Here is a 19,123-nt window from a genome sequence, read left to right as displayed (position 1 = left end):
CATATTTAAAGTTTATGTCCTTTACCCTCACACAGCATAGTATTTAATGAATCCAGTTTCAAATACTACTCTGGCCAGAAAATACATTCACTTGAACAATTTTAAATTGCTTTTATGGCTGAAGGTACATAGCAAAACACCCACTTGTTATTGCTTAGTATTTATCAATCATTAAAATTAATACTAATACCAATACTTATGTACTTAATATGTGCCACAGAATGCTTAATTATTTCTTGTAACACTTTAAGATAAGAATTACTCTAAACTCCATTTTACAGGTTATGAAAGTCAGACAGAAGAACACTAAGAGACAGAACACAAACCCAAGCAATATGACCCCGGAATTCACGTATTATAGAATTTACATGTAACAGTGAAAAATGGCAAAAAAGCTCAGTCATTCTTGAAATCTTATCATCGTTGTAGTGTAATTGTTTTTCAAGTAGGTAACCAATAACCAGATTACTTTCAGGAAATTTTAAATGTAAAAGTCCAGTAAACATACATTTAATCTATATTGAATATCATGTCACTTTCCTAAGAAATGCTTAATAGCTGCTCTGGAATATGAGTAGATTCTGAAGTTTCATCAAGATGCAGGTCCAAATGGTTAATGGAGCTGTGTACAGTATGCCTTCGCTATAAACATTTGGTAGAGTGATGCGGCTGGCACACTTCACATAGTCATATGTAAACAGTGTGTAGAATTTTAAACGTATTTCCTTCTATAGTTTAAAAATTGTGTTTATTTTATAATTTAACTTATTTGGCTTTCTATCCATCCCTACTTTTCTATATTAGAAATAAAAGGCATACTAAGCCATAAGAAAAGAAAATGAAAAACTGAGTCACAAGATAATCTGAAATAATTACCCAGATCCAAAGAATCAGGATCACGTTTTAAAGATCACAGTTCTGTTGGTTCCATATACGTAGTAAAATTATCAGTCAGCCAATAACAATAGCATAGTTTTATGTTTTTAATGAAGATTTTTTTGTTTCCATGGATACAAATAAATAGGCCAAATAAGCAAGCTATTGATTTTATCACAATATATCCTATGATACATTAAGCTATTCTTATTGTATATATTTATATAAAGTCTCCCCTGCCTCTGGCCTTATTTAGGAACTCATACTGAGATATAGGTATGTCGTTGTACAAAGGAAGCCAGAAGAGAATGAAATGATATGTTTAAAGTGCTGAGAGGAAATTACTGCTAACCTGTAATTCTATATCCAGCAAAAATGTAGGTGAAGTAAAAACTGTTTATACAAATTTCTATAGCAAGCTTCACATTTGATAGTGAAATGTTGAAAATTTTCCTTTGAAACTGAGAAGCAGTTAGATATGCTCATTATTTAACACTGGGCTGGAAACTGTCAGTGGAGAAAGGAAAGAGAAAAGCCATAAGGATTTGAAAGGAATTAATAAATTAATTAGAAAATTAATTTATGTTAATCTAAAAGCTAATTAGTGAGTTAGTTAGAAAATCTAAGGAATCTATAGGGAATTTATTCAAATTAATGGATGCATTTCAGAAAAGTTTTAAAGAAATTATCATCAACGATATTTTTATGTACTAGGAAATATAAAACTTTATGCAATAGCATCAGATATATCAAATACCAAGAAAAACCAATCCTAAAAAAATGAGTACAAAATCTCTAAACTACACTATAGAACTATTGAAATACTGTGAAAAATAAAGAATTTTTAAAATTGGAGAGATAACTATTCATAAATTAGAATCCACAATATTGTAAAGATTATAATTTCAGCAGTTGATTTACATATTCAGTGCAATTTGAATTAAAATTATAAAAGGTCTCTTCTTTGTGGAATTTGACAGGACCTTTCTAAAATACATGTATATGGAAATGCAAAGGCCCAATAATAGCCAGCACAATCTTGAGAATTTTTTACAATGGCAGGAGTTGAGTTACTGGCTATCAAGATTTATTATAAAGCTACAGTAATTAGACATGTTTTATTGGCACAAAGATTAGAACAGAGAACCTAGAAACAGATCTATGCATATATATGGACTTGATTTGTGACAAAGGTGTCCCTGCACAGCCATGGGAAAATGCTATCTTTTCAATAAATGGTCTTAGTAAAACTGAATTTCCACATAGGAATAAGAAAAATAAACTTGACAAATATTTCACACCATAAAAAATTAGTTCTGGGGTCAGGGGATTGCAGATTTAAAAGTGAGAGGAAAGCCAGTACAGATTCCAGCAGATAGTATAGTAACATATCTCTATAACCTTGGAGTAGGTAAAAATATTAAATGGTTCACAGAAATCCCTAATCACATAGACAAAACTGATGAATTAGATTAGAATAATATTATGAAAGTCAGTTCTTCAAAAATTAACTCTTATTAAGACAGTACAAAAGTAAAATTCTCAGGTAGGAGATGGTATTTGCCAATTTTTATAAGCAACAAAGACCTTGTATCACAAATGGCTAAAATTAAAAGAATTGACAGTACCACCTATTGGAATGCTCACACCCTAAAGGAGGCAGTTTATATTGTGATACCTAATTTGAAAAACTGTTTGAGAATTTTACTAAATTTGAATATGTGCGTGTGTGTGTGTGTGTGTGTGTGTGTGTGTGTGTGTATATACACACACATACCTTATAACGTGGCCATTCAATTCCAGATATATACTAACAATGCACCCCAAAATCACGTGAAAGAATGTTCAGAAAGCATTGTTCCTAATAAACAAATGTGGCCAACAATCCAAATGTCCTTCACAAGGTGAATGGATGCATGAATATTCATAGGTTCACACAGTGGAATACTAGGCACAAGTGAAGAATGACCTACTGCTGCATGCAGAATCGTAGATGTATCTCACTAACAACACTGATTGAAAGATGCTAAATACAAAAAGGTGCAGACAATATAATTTCATTTACAAAAAGTAAAAAAAAAGATGAGTAAAGAACAGTTTTTAAAAAAAAGAACAGTTTTTAGAAATTTATGCTAAAGCAATAAAAATATAAGTAAAAGAGAGCAAGAAATGGTATGATTAGCATAAATGATAAACTAACAGGTTGTGATTCTTTTTGCAACAGAGGGAGGGTGGAAGTATTGAGGAGGTGAGATGTCTTTGGGGGGGTTGCTATTGAGTAGTGGTTATATGGTTGTTTATTTGTTGAAAATCATTGAGCTGCATATTTCTGTTTTGCGTACTTCTCCCTATGTATGTTTCATTTCACAATATAAAGTTAAACAGTAAACGATAGAACAGAATTAATAAAAATAAATGTGTTTTAAATTAGAAATTTTATTTTCTGTTTTATCACTGAATATTACCCAAATATCAATTTAAAAAATAATAGTTTACAGTAATGAAATAAGATTATTTTACAAGGGAAAAAATTTCTTAACATTTTTTTCACATACACAAAAATCACATTACTTGGATGCAAATGAATCATAAACTGTCACTCTGTTTTAACTGAGTTTAAATTATTTGGTAGAAATGTGTTGTCTATTTTTGCACAAAAATGTTATATTCAATTTTATAGAAACAACATGTCATAATTTTTTTTTAATTTTATTATTTATTTTGGACTGTATTGGGTCTTCACTGCTGCACACAGGCTTTTCTCTAGTTGTGGTGAGCGGGGGCCACTCTTCGGTGTGGTGAGCAGGCTTCTCATTGTGGTGGCTACTCTTTTGTGGCAGAGCATGGGCTCTGGGTGCACGGGCTTCAGTAGTTGTGGCATGTGAGCTCAGTAGTTGTGGCTCGTGGGCTCTAGAGCGCAGGCTCAGTAGTTGTGGCGCACCGGCTTAGTTGCTCCATGGCATGTGGGATCTTCCTGGACCCGCGCTCGAACCCATGTCCCCTGCATTGGCAGGCGGATTCTTAACAGCTGCACCACCAGGGAAGTCCACAACATGTCATAATTGATGGCAGAAGAATTTTTTAAGCTTAATAAATACACTATTTTAGATTTTTTTATACTTCTTTCTTTACCTCTATATTCTAAATTAACTAAATAAAATATAACTTTATTATAATGACATTAATTCAATAATATTTTATTAGAAAATTCACCTTACATAAAAATACCATTTGTCTTTTATGAAAATATTTAATTATACAATAAATGTTGGTTGACTATTATATGAAGTGTATTTTAATCCGATAAAGTAGCTATTCATTCCTATTATTATAAGGCAATTTATAAATGCCTATCTGTGTGACCCTCAACTCCATTTTAAATACATATACCTATTTTATATGTTAGAGTTTGAATTTCAAGAATACTATATATAACGAAAATATTCATCACAAAATAATTAATAAAGATCTATGCTGCCTATCATGTTAGACTTAACTACACATTGTCATGTTCCCAATATTTCCTAATTCGAGCATTCATTATTTTAGAGTACTGTCGTTAACTATGTCAGTCCTCCTAAGAAGTCATTTATTAAATGAATGAAGTTTGAAGGTATTGGGTCAGTGAGGGGAGTCTAGTCTTGAAACCCTAGAAATTTAGTTGTCTAATATTTTATTTATTAGTTGAAAATGTTTCACCCTAATTCAGCAATTCTCAAACTAAGCAATAAATTGATAAAGAATAGATTTTCTTTAAAAGATGCATTATGTGTCTTAGTTTAATGCCTTTTTTCAAGCAGCTTCAGAGGCACATGCTCCTCAAATATATTAAAATACTATGTGTTTCTTGAAAATTAAAATAAGTGTATATCACTCTATTAATTATACCAGGTAATAAAGAGCATATTTAAAGCTAACGCATGTAGGGCTTCCCTGGTGGCGCAGCGTTTGAGAGTCCACCTGCCAATGCAGGGGACACAGGATCGTGCCCTGGTCCAGGAAGATCCCACATGCGTCCGGAGCCTGTGCTCCGCAACGGGAGAGGCCACAACAGTGAGGCCCGCGTACCGCAAAACAAAACAAAACAAAACAAAACAAAATAAAGCTAATGCATGTAAATGACATTTTATTTCAGACCTAAGGCAGCTGTTCTGGAAACTTTCCGTTGCTTGGTGTTCCTAATGCTGTGTAGATTGGGTCATCTGAAGTCTTTCATCCCTTCTTTGTCATTTGCTTTTGAGGTAAGATACTTGCTTTAGGTAGCTATAGCAGGATTAAACATCTGTTGCATATTTAATTCATTCATTCAACAATGTTTTTGTCTATTTATTTTGTGACTAGTATTTGTGGGAAATTTTTACCCATTCACTTACTTGCCAGTACTTCTTTGTTGTGTCACCTTGAGCTAGTTAATATTGTTGAGTCTCAGTTTTTTGGTCTCTGAATTTGGATGGATACTATTAACCTTCATAAAGTGGTTGGACAAATTGCATTGCATGATGTTTATAAAGAAAATAGGCCATGTAGTTGTTTCTCAACAAGTGGTAGAAGTGACTTTACAAAAAGTTCTTGGCAGAGTCTCTGCCATTTGAGATTTTTCTTTTTAGGCTGTTAAAGTGAAAATTGTGACTAGGATGTTTTGTTAATTACTTACGAGAGTTAATAATTCTATAGAAATAAAATCATTAATGTAATTGAGATTTTTCTACAACTGAAAAATATGTTTAATTTGACCTGTTAGGATTAAAACTTATCTTCCAAGAACACTGAACTTTTGCATTCATATTTATGATTTTGAATCTTAGATAACTGTTAAAAAACATAATTCTCATCACTATTGTTTTAATGGACATGGTTTTATTCTTTTAAATCAAGGGTTATATTGTTTAACTTTGGTGCTGAGCAACCCGCCAACATCCTCGGAATGTGCATTGTGTAACCTTATTTAAGCATGAAACATAGATGCTAATATTCTCTCCAGTGTTAATGGAAAACTGAAAGAGACACTTTCATAAGTGTGTAATAATTATAAGTTGGGACAGACGCTTTGTAAGACAATTCAGTGATACTTATCAAATTACAGATACTCATACCCTTTGACCCAGCATTCCACTCCAAGGAATTTGTGCTACACAAATGATACGCTCACACGTGTGCAAACTAATGTATACGCAAAGTTAGTCATTTGTAAGGGAATGACTGAAAACAACCTAATAGCCATTAATAGGGAACTGCTTAAATTTTGTGGTTCACTCACAAAGTAGAATATGCATTTACCAATGGAAAGAGCAAAGTTTTTAATACCAGTATGGAGCATTTATAAAAAATACATATATATTTGATCTTGCTGCATCATGTGTGTATATATTAAACAGAGAGAGAGAGAGAGAGGGGAAAAGAGAGGAAGAGAAAGAAAGAGAATAAAACTTGAAACAGGAGAATCTGTGAAGTATGCTACCACACAAGGCATATAAGTATAAAAATGAAGAAGGGGAGTTATATGCATATAAATGTACAAATATTTTTACATGTATGTAAATGTATACAGAAATATAAACAAGATCCTTACACGTGGTTGCCTGTGGGAAAGTGAATTGTGTGACTAGAAGAAAAGAATAGGGGGAAGATTCTTCATTAAGTTAATATTTTTTGGTACCTTAAAATTTCTGAACCATGTAAATATATTTCCAATTTTTAAAAAATCTAAATTAAAAAAAATGAAGTATTAAATCTTAGTACCAGGATCTTGGATATCATCTAATCTAACATATATATTTAAATAGGCATTAATTAAAGTTAATATGTCTACATGTATTTTGTTTCTTGAGGTTACAACCTAAAATCAAAATAAAGAAGCATAAATTGTACATGTTTAATGAAGTTTAGTAATATAAATGCAAAAAAAAAAACCTTAAAAATAAAAAAATAGCATTTTCACATTTTATATGAGGGAAGGCCTTCTAATTGGAGGCATGAAGGAGAGTAATTCCATTTAATGAACCTACTCTTGGGTATATTGTGGTAGTTTATCTTAAATGCTCCAGAACAAAGAGAGAATGTAGGTTCTTTAAGTTGTCCATGTTGCAAACGTGAAAAGGAATAGTTACAAAAAACACTGGGGTTTGTGATGGTGGGATAGTCAAGGGCAGTGTAGTGTGTCCACCTTTTGAGGGTGATGAACTCTAGGGGTGAAACACTATCTGTTTACTTAAATTAGTCAGTAGGTGAAAGCGAATGTTAGGACTTGAGCTTTGAAGCCATATTGTCTGAATTTGATTCCTGGCTCAGGAACTTACTTTCGGTGTGTCCTTGGGCAGTTATTTGATCACTTAAATATTCTTGGCCTTAACTTCCTCATCTGTAAAGGAATAAACTAATAATGTCTATCAAATAGGGTTTTGAGAATTAAATGAGATAATCTATGTAAGAGATTTAGTACAGTGCTTAACACATAGTACATGCTTAATAAATGTTAGGTGCTATTATTATTATTTTATATGAGCTTAAGGGTCCCTTGAAATAATTTTTTGGCTTGCCACGAGATCCAAAAGTCAAGTTTGGGAACTACTGACATAGGGGTTGGGAAGGAGAAACAATGTTGAACTTAATGTTATGGTAATGGATTCTTAGCCTGACACTCACTTTTTTGGACATTGGACTCTGCCTCAGGTCCTTCACCTGTAAAATAGGTTTAACGAGAGCTAATATGCATAGAGCTCATACTATGTTCTAAAAGACTTACCTGCATTATTTCGTTTAGTCTTCATATCAAACTTATGATGTGATTAGTATTCTTATTTTCATAATGGAAAACTGAGTAACAGGTTGAATCACTTGTTTGAATTCACATAGGTAATATGCAAACAAGTCAGGATACAGCAAAGGCAGTCTGACACCATAGCTCTTGATCACTAAGCAATGTTTTCTTCCATGTATTGATAGCAGTACTCACCTACCTCAAGGGGTTTAGATGAAATTTCAGATGCAGTGTAACAAAAGTACCTTGAAAAATGTGGAGAGCTAAAAGGTCTTATCCATTTAGCTGCAAAGTGCTCTGAAAAGACTAATAGTTTGAATAAGTTACCTCTGAATTATCTTTGGTTTATGATTCAAGGAAGGGAGGACCATGGCCAAATCTTTCAAGCTGCTTACCTGTTCTTTCCAGAAAGTCACACACATGGCCAATTCTTCAAGAACAGATATTGCCTGTGATTTGCCACTAAAACGTTTCCTTAAAGTGGTATAATAATGATGTCTACGCCATGTGGCTTGGTGGAAAAATTAAATGACACAAAGGAAGAACATAGGAAGCACTTGATACATTTTAATTATCATTATTCATATTACTATTATTACTGCTATTATTGTTGTTATAAAAAGTATTTGTACTACTATTATCATTATTAAAATATTATTATTATTAGCCACTGGATTTCCGAGGTTAAACCTGAATAAGTCTTCTCTGACCAGAGGTCAATAACTATGTGGTAAAGACTGGGCAAGTATTTTATTATCAACATTTTTACCTGTGAAATAGGCTTTTTTCCACTTCTTTTTAAAGTTCAAAAATTTAAAAATTAAAACCAGTTACCAAATCTTGTTTCTTAATTGTGAATTTCAAATTTGTGTTTTCCTAACATTTTTATTTCTTAGAACTTTATGTAAATCTTTGCCATTTATCAAAGTTTTACTAAAACTGTTCTTTGCACCCCACAAGTTGTACAGAAACCTAATGAATGGCCTTAGTGACTCCATTCAATATGAATTAGGACTGACGGACTAGGAGTGATATTCTACAAGGATACAGTGTTCTCATCATTTTTCTTTGAATCTATCATTAGAATCAGAGACATTGAAGCAATTAATCCTCTTTCCTTTATAAATCAATGTTGTATGTATTGCCAACATCAGCTTGTAGCCCGACGACTCTTCTCTGTTTATCTCGAAGGCTGGTTGGAGATTGTCTGTTATATTGCTTTATTATGTAAGCCAAATTCCATAGGTGTGCATGACAACAGTCCTACGTTAAACAAGCGTACTGCTGATCACACCTGTTCAGCTAAAAACACATACACACAAGCACACACAGACTGGAAAATTGACCTTAAATTATTTTTCACTTAGATTATAAAAGAGCTCTTAGGTAGTTACAATTCTGAGTCAGAAATACAAGGTATAATTTGAATCTGATCCTGTGACTTCCGTGTGGAAGTTTTATTCCCTTTAGCTTGGATCCACGAGAGCATTAAGTAAGGGTGTGGTGCTCTTGCTATTTATAAATAAAATTTACTGGTATACAAGAGCATAGTTGTCTATCTAGTGCATGAAATGATTAGTCCATGCCCTTGTACATTTCTTTTTGGATAGATCAATCAATATCTTGACTGACTCACATACTTTTTAAAAAACTTGCTGTTTTATGTATAAGAAATTTGACAGAAAACCAATCACCTCACTGTTTCATTCACTCATTTCTCACTCACATAAGCAACACATATTTTTTTTTCTGCTGGCTCAGGTACAATTTGTTTTTTCTAAGATCACCTATGAATTTGTGATTGATTTAACTTGCATCAGTAGCTTTAAACGTGTCTAACCTGAAAGACACTTAAAGAAAAGATAGCAAGGTCAAAGATGAATAAATATTTTGATAAGTATATAGGTATATAAGATAACGGGAAATACTTGTTTGCATATATTTTGATACTATATATATTTTGTTTCACATAACTTTTTATTTAATTGAGGAGATAGTTTAGGGTACTGGAAAAAGCATTGGCTTTGAAGTCACACAAATCTAAGTGCCATTTCCAGCTCTGCCGATTGGTTGTATGGCCTTGAGGGATTATCTAAAATAACCACACCTTCGTTCCCTCAACAAAAAGGAGAATAAAAAACTTATGGAAGTTGTTTTTATATTCAAAGGAGTAAAGAGGATAGTCTGTAGAACCTACCGTAATATCTGGCATGTAAGTAATAATTATATCCACTTATCTATGCCATATTCACACACACACTACATACACAAACTACATACACACATTTAAAACAATGTTTTGAGAACTAGGGCATTAAAAGCAATGAAAACAAAAACCTGAGAATAACTGCTTATTAGTTGATTCCTAAAGAACATGCAATGTCTATAAATTTAGACCTCAGAAAAACCCTAAATTCTTACAGTTTTTGCTTGAATCATTAAAATGGAAACACATCACTGTTAAATGGTGAACCAACTTATGTCTGCTGAAGATGTGCACAAGAGGGGAGTAGAATTTGAACAAGCAGAGGGGAAGGTGGAGAGCACTTGACTGAAGGGAGATTACAGTGAAAGGTCTGGAAGCAGGGGTGGCCATGGACTGTTTGAGTGATGAGATGAAACTAGTGACAACAGCCCAAAGAGTGGATCCTAGTAGGAGGTAAACACATGCTCACAGAAGACAGAACCAGCCAGCCTAATGCTCTAAGTGGCAAAAGGAAACGTTTATTCCACACTTACTGAACGCCTGATCCAGCAAAAACATAGCAAAGGCATTCCCTTTGTGAGCTCGATTTTAATCAGTGTATTAATTTTTGATTGCTGTAAAAAACTTACCATAAATTTAGTGGCTTAAAACAACACACATTTACTGTCTAACAGTTTCCATGGGGCAGGAAGTCAGACACAGTTTCATTCTATGCTCTCTGCTCGGGATCTCAGAAGGCTGCATTTCAGTGTCCACTAGATTGTGTTCTCATCTGGAGGCTTATCTATGGAAAAATCCACTTCCAAGCTCACTCAGGTTGTTGACAGAATTCATTTCCTTGCAGCTGTATGACTTAAGGCCCCACTTTCTGTGGCTTTTGACTGGAGGCTGCCCTGAGGTCCCAGAGGCCGCCCGCAGGTCCCTGCCATGTGGGCTTCCTCTGCACGGCCGTCTACTTCATCAAACCCCAAAGAGAAACTCTTGCTTCAGGAAGGGCTCAGGGCCTCTTTGAAGGATTTTTACGTGATTCAGCCAGGCTCATCCAGGATACTCTACTTTTATCAAATGAAAAAGTAGATGTCCTCTTAGTGCCCTGACCACATTTTCTACTCCTTTCCTTCTTGCTTGTTTAGTTCCAGGCATGTGTAGTGTTCTAGAAACATGCTCAGTATACCCTGCCTCAGTACCTTTGCTCTTGATTTTACCTTTGCCTGCTCTTTCCCAGGAATCCACAGTACTTTTGCCCTCATATCAGGTCTTACCTGAAATGCCACCAGCCTTCCTTGGTTACCACTTTTGTTGTTGTTGTTACTTTCTAATTTTGCCTCGTCCACCCCTGATTTAATTTTCCCCTTAGTATTTATATGTATATAAGTATTTGAATTATTGTCCGTACTCTCTCCAACTGTGGCAGACAGAACCTTGAGTGACCCCATAATCCCTGCCTCTGCTGTTTATGACCTGTCAGCCTATATAATCCCTTCCCCCAGAATGTGGGTGAGACTTGTGAATGCTTCTAGCCAATAGAATATGGTAAAGACTTCAGCATTTATTTGTTGATTCAGTAAATGTTGAGTGAACACTGACAGCACCTCCTCCACAGCTATAATCACCCAAATGGGAGAGAGCAAGTTGTTGGAATTTTCACCTTACATAGAATGCTGAATTAAATATTGAATACTTCAAATAACAAGGCATGCATATTCAGATGTCCCTTGTTATCCAAAGGGTTGATCAAAATGCGTGTGTCAGGAAGTGAAGGGAGGTTTAGCAGTTCTTAGCAGCATCATGTTTCATGGAGTCTTCCTTTCTTCTTTTTAGTAAAATTCAACCTTCTTTGCTGTTTAAGTTATCTGTTCCTACAAAACAAACCAACCCCAAATTTAATGTCTTAAAATAATGAAGATTTATTATTTCTCACAATTCTGTGGTGTTTCTACCGCTGTTTTAATGTAGTCTCACGCATCAGGCTGTATTCAGCTTAAGGGTCAGCTGGGCTGAATGTACACAAGGGTCACATGAGGGGATGTCCCTTTTGGCTGTTGATGGGAACACCTTTATTTTCACTCCACAAGACCTCTTTCCAGTGGACCAGACCAGGTTTTTAACCTGGCAATTTCAGGATCATGACAACTGAATCTGCCACACTTCTTGAAGCCTAGGCTCTGGAACTCAAAAAGTGTCATTTCTTCCATATTCCATTGGTCAAAGAACATCACCAGGCCAGCCATTGTTCAAGGAGTAGAAAGATAGACTCCATCTCTTGATTAGAAGAGCAGGCAATTATAAAAGGGTATGATGAATTTATGGCCATTATCTAATCTACCACATTTGGGTTTTATAATTATTTAGGTTCATCTCACAATGATGATTAGTATATCACAGGATGTAGACATATTTGCCTGAAGCCATCTTAGTTGGTTCATTTCAACTGTACATCTGTCCTCATTATGAATGTGGAGAATAGACTGCACCCAACTTTTTTTCATGAAATATATGCTGGTCTGCCATAAACATACTTATGGATTTATGTGGAAAAATAACACGCACAGGCACGCACACGCGCGCGCGCGCGCGCACACACACACACACTGACTTATGATATTCAATATAGAGCAGTTTTGACTAATCTATTTCAATATTATTCAAACCTCAAATATTTTTATCAACCGTACAAAGTTTGCATTTATGAAAAGTACCTATATGTTTTAAATAATACTTTCTTCATATCAACTCATAATTTTTCCATTATAGTATTTATTATACATTAAATTATATAAAATAGTTTTTAAAAGACAGAATGAAAACCACCCACCTTAAAAATAAATATTACAATACCAGTGAAGTATTGTTAACACTGTGATGTGCTACCTGGGTGATCCTACTCTATATCACACTCCCACAGATACTACCATTGTTTTGTACTTTGTGTTTATCATTGTCATGCTTTTTCTAAACAAATTCTAATTTTTTCATATATTCTTAAATTTATCACTAAGCAATATTTGATTTATTTAAAAACTTTGAGTAAAACAAACTATCATATATGTATAGTTTCCTGCAATTTCCTTTAATTTACTGAACGTTTTGTTTCTAAAATATAGCCTTTTTATTGCATGTATTTGTACTTTATGTACGTTGTATGACTGTATCCAATATCTATTCTCTAATCTTTGTTTCTAGCTTTTACTTTCACAATGCTGCAATGAAAATTCGTGCACAGGTCTTGTAGTGCACATGGCATATATGTAGTTTCTCTGGGGTTATACAAGTAGATGTGGAATTGTTGGATTGTAGGATGTGGCCCATTTATATTCCTAAGAGAACGCTAATTTGTTTTCCAAAGTTATTGTAAAATTTACCACTAAAAGAGTATAAATTCCCTTCCCAAAGTCAGAATTGTCAGGTTTCTTAACTTTTGTTCATCTGGGGGATTAAATGATATCTCTTTGTATTCCTAATTACCATCTTCTTGTTTATTACTGAAGATGATCATTATTTCATCTTCATTGGTTATTTATGTTTCTTTTCCAGTGATATGCACTTGCATATCATTTACCCATTTTTTCTATTTGGTTGTTATTTAGTTCTTTTGCTTTTTAGAAATTCTGTGTACGATACCATTCCTTCGTCATTTATATTTGTTAAAAGTATCTTTCCTCAGCTTGTAGTTTGTCTCATTGCCCCTGGATTGAACTCAGATAGGTTTTATTTCCACAGAGTAATGCCATATAATAGTATACTGCCTCCACACATAAACATGATACTACCATTTGTTATAATGAATTCTGATAAACATATACTTTTTCTTATATACATAGTGCTAAATATATCCAGCTACAGTTTTTCCTGTAACTACCAGTATAAACCTATATGAATCTTGGACAGGGTTATGAATCTAGTCTATAATTATGCAAAAATAAAAAGCTAACATATAATATGAAGTTTAATTCCACAAGCCTGACTTCTTTAGCAAGGTTTATGGGCTGTTTGAATTTTAAATACATAGATCAGAATTTCCCCTATCCTTTTTTAGGAGAAAGTACTCAAAGTTACTTCAGAATCTTTACATTATATCAAAACTGCTAAAATACTGAAATGCTCCTATGTCCATAATGCTACGTTACAGAGAATATATGAGTCTTCTATTAAACAACCCAAATATTAGCCATTATTTCCTGTTCATTAGCTATTTATCCAATAGGTGACTATAAGCCACTTCACCAGCCAGATCACGGTTCCAGAATGTAATCCCTTTTGTACTCTTTAAATTAAGAAATTTGAAAATAACCTGCATGTGACATATTAGAGTATATGTTTTATAGGACATAAAAGATATTTATTTTTAGGAAAATATGCAACATTCATGGAATAGTATAAAATACACAAGCATTGAGGTTATTAGCAAATTTCCTTTAGATTTTTTTGTGTGTTCATATAAGAAAGTTTTTCACTCTTCTGCCTTCACCTCTAATTCAATTTAAGTATCATTGCCACTTTCTTTTAAAATGTTTTTATTCTTTCACTCTCCCTTATATTCCTTGCATTTTTATTATCTAAAGATATAAAATTTTCAATGTATAGCACATACAAACAGCAAATACTCTGTTCCAGGTCCTGTGCAGAGAGATTTATGTGTGTAAACTCATTGACAGTGCACATGTATTTCTCATGTCCATTCATATACTGTTCTATAAGAGTGGATAGAACATAAGTAATGCATTGAATGTGGAGCAGGATTAGTAGCAAGTGAAAATAAACGATTGGGGTGATTTATATAAGGCTCCTTTTTAAAAACTCCTCTCCACTGCCTGTGTTTTTTCTAGAAATAGTTACTTTTTCTTTCTATGAGCAACAAAATACTTGGTAACCAAAATAAAACAATATTAGAATATAGTACTGCTTTTTTTGTTTTACGATAGCACAAAGAGACTACATTTGACACAGTGGATTGTAGATGATCATGTTAAAATTCCTGAAATTTACTGGCCCTAGTATGAGATTTTTAAAATAAATTTTGAATCTACATACAAGAAAATATTAATCCCTGATCATTTTCTGTGTATTATATTTTCCTATTAAGATGGTTAAAAATTAAGAGATATAAATATATCTTATATTTTTACCCACCTGTCCCTTCTCCCTTAGGCTTTTATTTGAAAAGTACTAGCCTGGGCATCTACAAAATATGGTTGCTTTTGCAAATACTTTATCTTCAAGGAAATTTTCACCATCAAGCACTTTTCTCCACATTTTAATACTATATGAATTATGAGGAACACTAATTTTACATATTTCTGTTAACTTATACTCAAATCATCAAAGCATAGGTATTTTATGAAAATTTTACATCAAAATATATTGTTTTTAAAAAATATTTTAAATGCCTTTCTTTTTGTTTAGTTTTTGTTTCCTTGCTTTTGCTTTTTGCTTGTTTCACTTCTCTTGTTTGAAAACAGGAAGTGATTACTTGCCCAGAGATTAACTAGAAGAGAAAACATGTTGAATTTATTTCGATATCACAAACTTTGGAATTTTGAGTGATTTCTAAAATGGATACCATCTCTCTTAATTATATTGCTTAGATAAAAACAAAAATTTAGGAATGTTAGAAGTCTAGCGTTCTGCATCGCCCCTTCCTGACCACTGAACCAGTTTCCATCCTGTTGACTCACATCACTCTACATTTTTCATGGCTGTCCTTTTACCTGACTTATTTGTGGGTATAATCTACCAATGTCAGCATAGTGAATTACGAGCAGCAGCTTAAGGTAAACATCATTTACTCATAAGAAATTATTTCCACATCACCTTGGTTTTCGACTTGGCATTTAAAAAAAAAAGAACTCCTGTCCCTTTTTATAATCACCTGTTTTACATTTGAAATAACAAAGAGCCTCAAATTTTGCCTTCTCTAGTCTGAGTGTGCCACGAGCTGTGCTGTGATTTATGACCTGAGCATCCAACACTCTCCGTATACACTAACAAGATGGCCCACTGCGTTTGAAATATATCCCCCAAATGAAAGCAAACACAGCCTTGTGATATAAAGCCTTGTCTTCATGCAAGGAATGAAACATACACAAGTTCTAATTTTTAGTCTTTCTTTTTGCATTGCCTTTAAGAATGGCTAAAATAAGTTAAGATCCATGGGTGGACAGGATTTCACACAGTAGATGAGGGCTCTAAGGGGAATCCTGACCCTGAGAAAAAGGTGCAGGGATACTTGGCAGAATGTCAGCATGGTTTCCACTAGTACATGACAGGGACTCATTATGGGCTTGCTGTTGCCTGTAAGCTGGTTTCACTACCATCAACTATGAGGCCAGAATGCCTGGTTCCAGATGCTCTCACCAATTGACCGTAAAATTGCTATGCATTTCTGGCCAAACCCAAGATTTTAAAAGCTCCCCTTCCCCTCCCCTCAACACCCTAACCCCCAATTCCCTCTAAAAAGCTGCTCATTATTCTTCCTTTGCCCCCTGATCTCAGCAAAAGAAATACTTCTGGAATCAATTAGAAATGTCTGCCCTTGATGAGGTTTGCACGTGAGTTTGGAGTTGTGAGGCTTTGATAGTGGCAGCCAACAGCTGCAGTTTCAGGTGGTAAAATCTAAGAAGGAATTTTCCAGGGTTTATTTACCGTCATAAAAATTTTAAAAATAGGCAAGACACGTTAGGAGACTGTCTCATATGCCTTTGAAAATGAAGTTAAATTTGGATTATATATTTATTTTATCTGCAGTGAGCAAACTGGAGATCTCTGATTGGGGGAATCTTTCCATTGCTTTAATAGATTGTGTCAAATGGTTATAAATTCTGGAAATGGGGATCTCCTTTCTGAAGGTTAATGGTAAAAGAACATCTGTTATTTCTTCTGTCATATTAATTGCTTGACAACTAAAGATAGTCAAGGTTAAGGGAAGTCAAAACCCATTTTCTGAAAATAATGTGAATTAATACTGTGTAATACGTTTGCCTACTCTCTTTCTCTCTAGCTATATGTGTATATGTTATTTAATAAAAACTATAATAAGAATTTTTTTCCTTTTTAACCATAGTTATTTGGTAAGCTTTTATTAATGCTCATTTGATAAGATGCTATAAGCTTCTTTTTATATTTTGTATCCAACTAAAGCACATCAGCTATTGTAGCATGAAAATGACATGATTTTCCTAAAGCCAAATTAAAAGGCAAAGTAACACAGGTATTCAAATTATCACTGGGCACATGTCCGTTTCTTTCCTTAAGTACATGACATGCTTCCTGGAAGTCTGCTTCTGTTTCTCCTGCTGGCCAAAAAGCAGAGAAAATTTCAACAGTACATTTTTAGCACTGAAATTTTCACTCATGCCTTCAAGAAATATTACCAAGTTTTCTTCTCAGAGGATCACCATTAAAAACAGAATTTTAGGGCTTCCCTGGTGGCGCAGTGGTTGAGGGTCCGCCTGCCGATGCAGGGGACACGGGTTCGTGCACCGGTCTGGGAAGATCCCACATGCCGCGGAGCGGCTAGGCCCGTGAGCCATGGCCGCTGAGCCTGCGTGTCCGGAGCCTGTGCTCCGCAACGGGAGAGGCCACAGCAGTGAGAGGCCCGCGTACCGCAAAAAAAAAAAAAAAAAAAACAGAATTTTAGTTCCCAGAACTACCTATTACTTCTGTAGTCAAATGGAACTTTAAGCACCTGTTATTTCCTCTTAAAGTATTGCAATTTCTACTTATATAATGGTGGAGAGGTATGTAAAAGGAATTTTGTGTCTGTTTCTCTGGTAGTATCTTCATATTTAACGGCAACAGAGATAAGTTTACATTTGCATTTTTATGAGAACTCTTACCACATGTGCAGACATCTGCCTACCAGTTAGTCTGGTTTCTAGATTGAAGTATATTAGTTAGTAAAACTAAATGAATAAATTACTGTATTATCAAGTGTACCTAATATATCATACAATTTTATTATATTCATGGAATAACTTTAAGTAGGCTGAAAAACTCAGTTGCTTAAAATACCTAATGTCACATGTATGCCACAATGTAATAAAGGTCAAAAAGACATATATTACCTAATAGTTTGCTGGGTAAAGTAGCATACCAACAACAACATAAACCAAAAGAAACAAGACTGAACAACTTAATTACCATCTTTCAAAAATAATGCCTTATTTATCCTTCTCAAGGTCCTCCATATGCTCTGCATGTTATTGGTGAGCCAAACTTCCTTTTACTGAGTAAAACAAAAAAAGCGATATGCAGCCTTTAAGAACATTCTAAAAGTTACTTCCTTGTGATCAACTTGTTACAGAAAGGAAAAGCTGACTAATTTGTTCATTCCTTTTCTCTGAGATGAAACATCCCGTGTGTTTTCTAAATATGTTCAGAACTAAGAGCAAAATCTGTCTGTTTGGTATTAAGCCCATTGATAGTTGCAAACCCGCTAATAACCATTTGGACATGCAATCTCAGAGAAAAGGATCTAGCTGATGGAGAATTACCACCTGACACCCTTACTTGTGACTCCTAAGTTTGCTGTTTAACTGGTATTATCTTCTCTTCACGCTTACATAATGGATCAGGGAATGAGCTGATACAGATTAAAAGCTAATATGGATTTCAACACAGCTTATGCTGTGTTTTATATTATTCCTACCAAAATTCAATACTTGTAAGGAATTTGATCTAGTGTACAGCCCAAGAGGATACTACCTCTTTTAAATTGTGTTTGTTTATGACAGTGTCTGATACTGGCTCAGCCTAGCTTTGTACAAGTGTTTAAAATACTGTGATGAGATGGAGAAAAAACTGGCATCAGGTTCCAGACACATGGATGTTATGAATTAACAACATGAGGAAAGTCACTTAGTTCTCAGTTTCACCATCTGTAAAGTCAAGGGAATGAAGTTGATTTCTAAAGTTACTTCAATGTTTAAGGTTTCATACTGGCTATGTAATTTTTGAAAAACAGATTAAATAGATACTATTGGTTTACATTCATATGATTAATTCACTAAGAAGAGTGCGATTCTGAGGAATCTTTGGGAAATGAAGTATTGACTCTATGAGATTTTTCAGTACATGATGTGTGAGAACATAAAAGATAGGCCTGGGACAATAATAATCCTAATCGTGCTTTGCGAGAATTTAATTGCACCTGCATATAATCACCACTTCACCCTTTTCAACCTAGAGTCACTCCAAACAAATGAATAATCAAAACAGATTTTAAAAGTTTGCTTGCTATAAGTCCATTTTTCCAGATAAGCTTTCTTAATGGTGATGATGGCGCT

General features: G+C 34.1%; 1 protein-coding gene across 1 annotated transcript in view; it reads left to right on the top strand.

Annotated features, from left to right (window-relative positions):
* Nucleotides 1–19,123, top strand: part of AGMO (alkylglycerol monooxygenase) — a 328,631-nt gene that overhangs the window by 173,054 nt on the left and 136,454 nt on the right. Inside the window, exon 12 of the mRNA XM_030857150.2 lies at nucleotides 5,012–5,117. Coding sequence (XP_030713010.1) covers nucleotides 5,012–5,117 — 106 coding nt within the window. The remainder of the gene's footprint in view (nucleotides 1–5,011; nucleotides 5,118–19,123) is intronic.

The sequence above is a fragment of the Globicephala melas genome, chromosome 9, assembly GCF_963455315.2.
Source record: "Globicephala melas chromosome 9, mGloMel1.2, whole genome shotgun sequence".
NCBI lineage: Eukaryota > Metazoa > Chordata > Mammalia > Artiodactyla > Delphinidae > Globicephala > Globicephala melas.
Note: the sequence above shows the minus strand (reverse complement) of the source record. Positions and strands in the feature narration are given on the sequence as shown.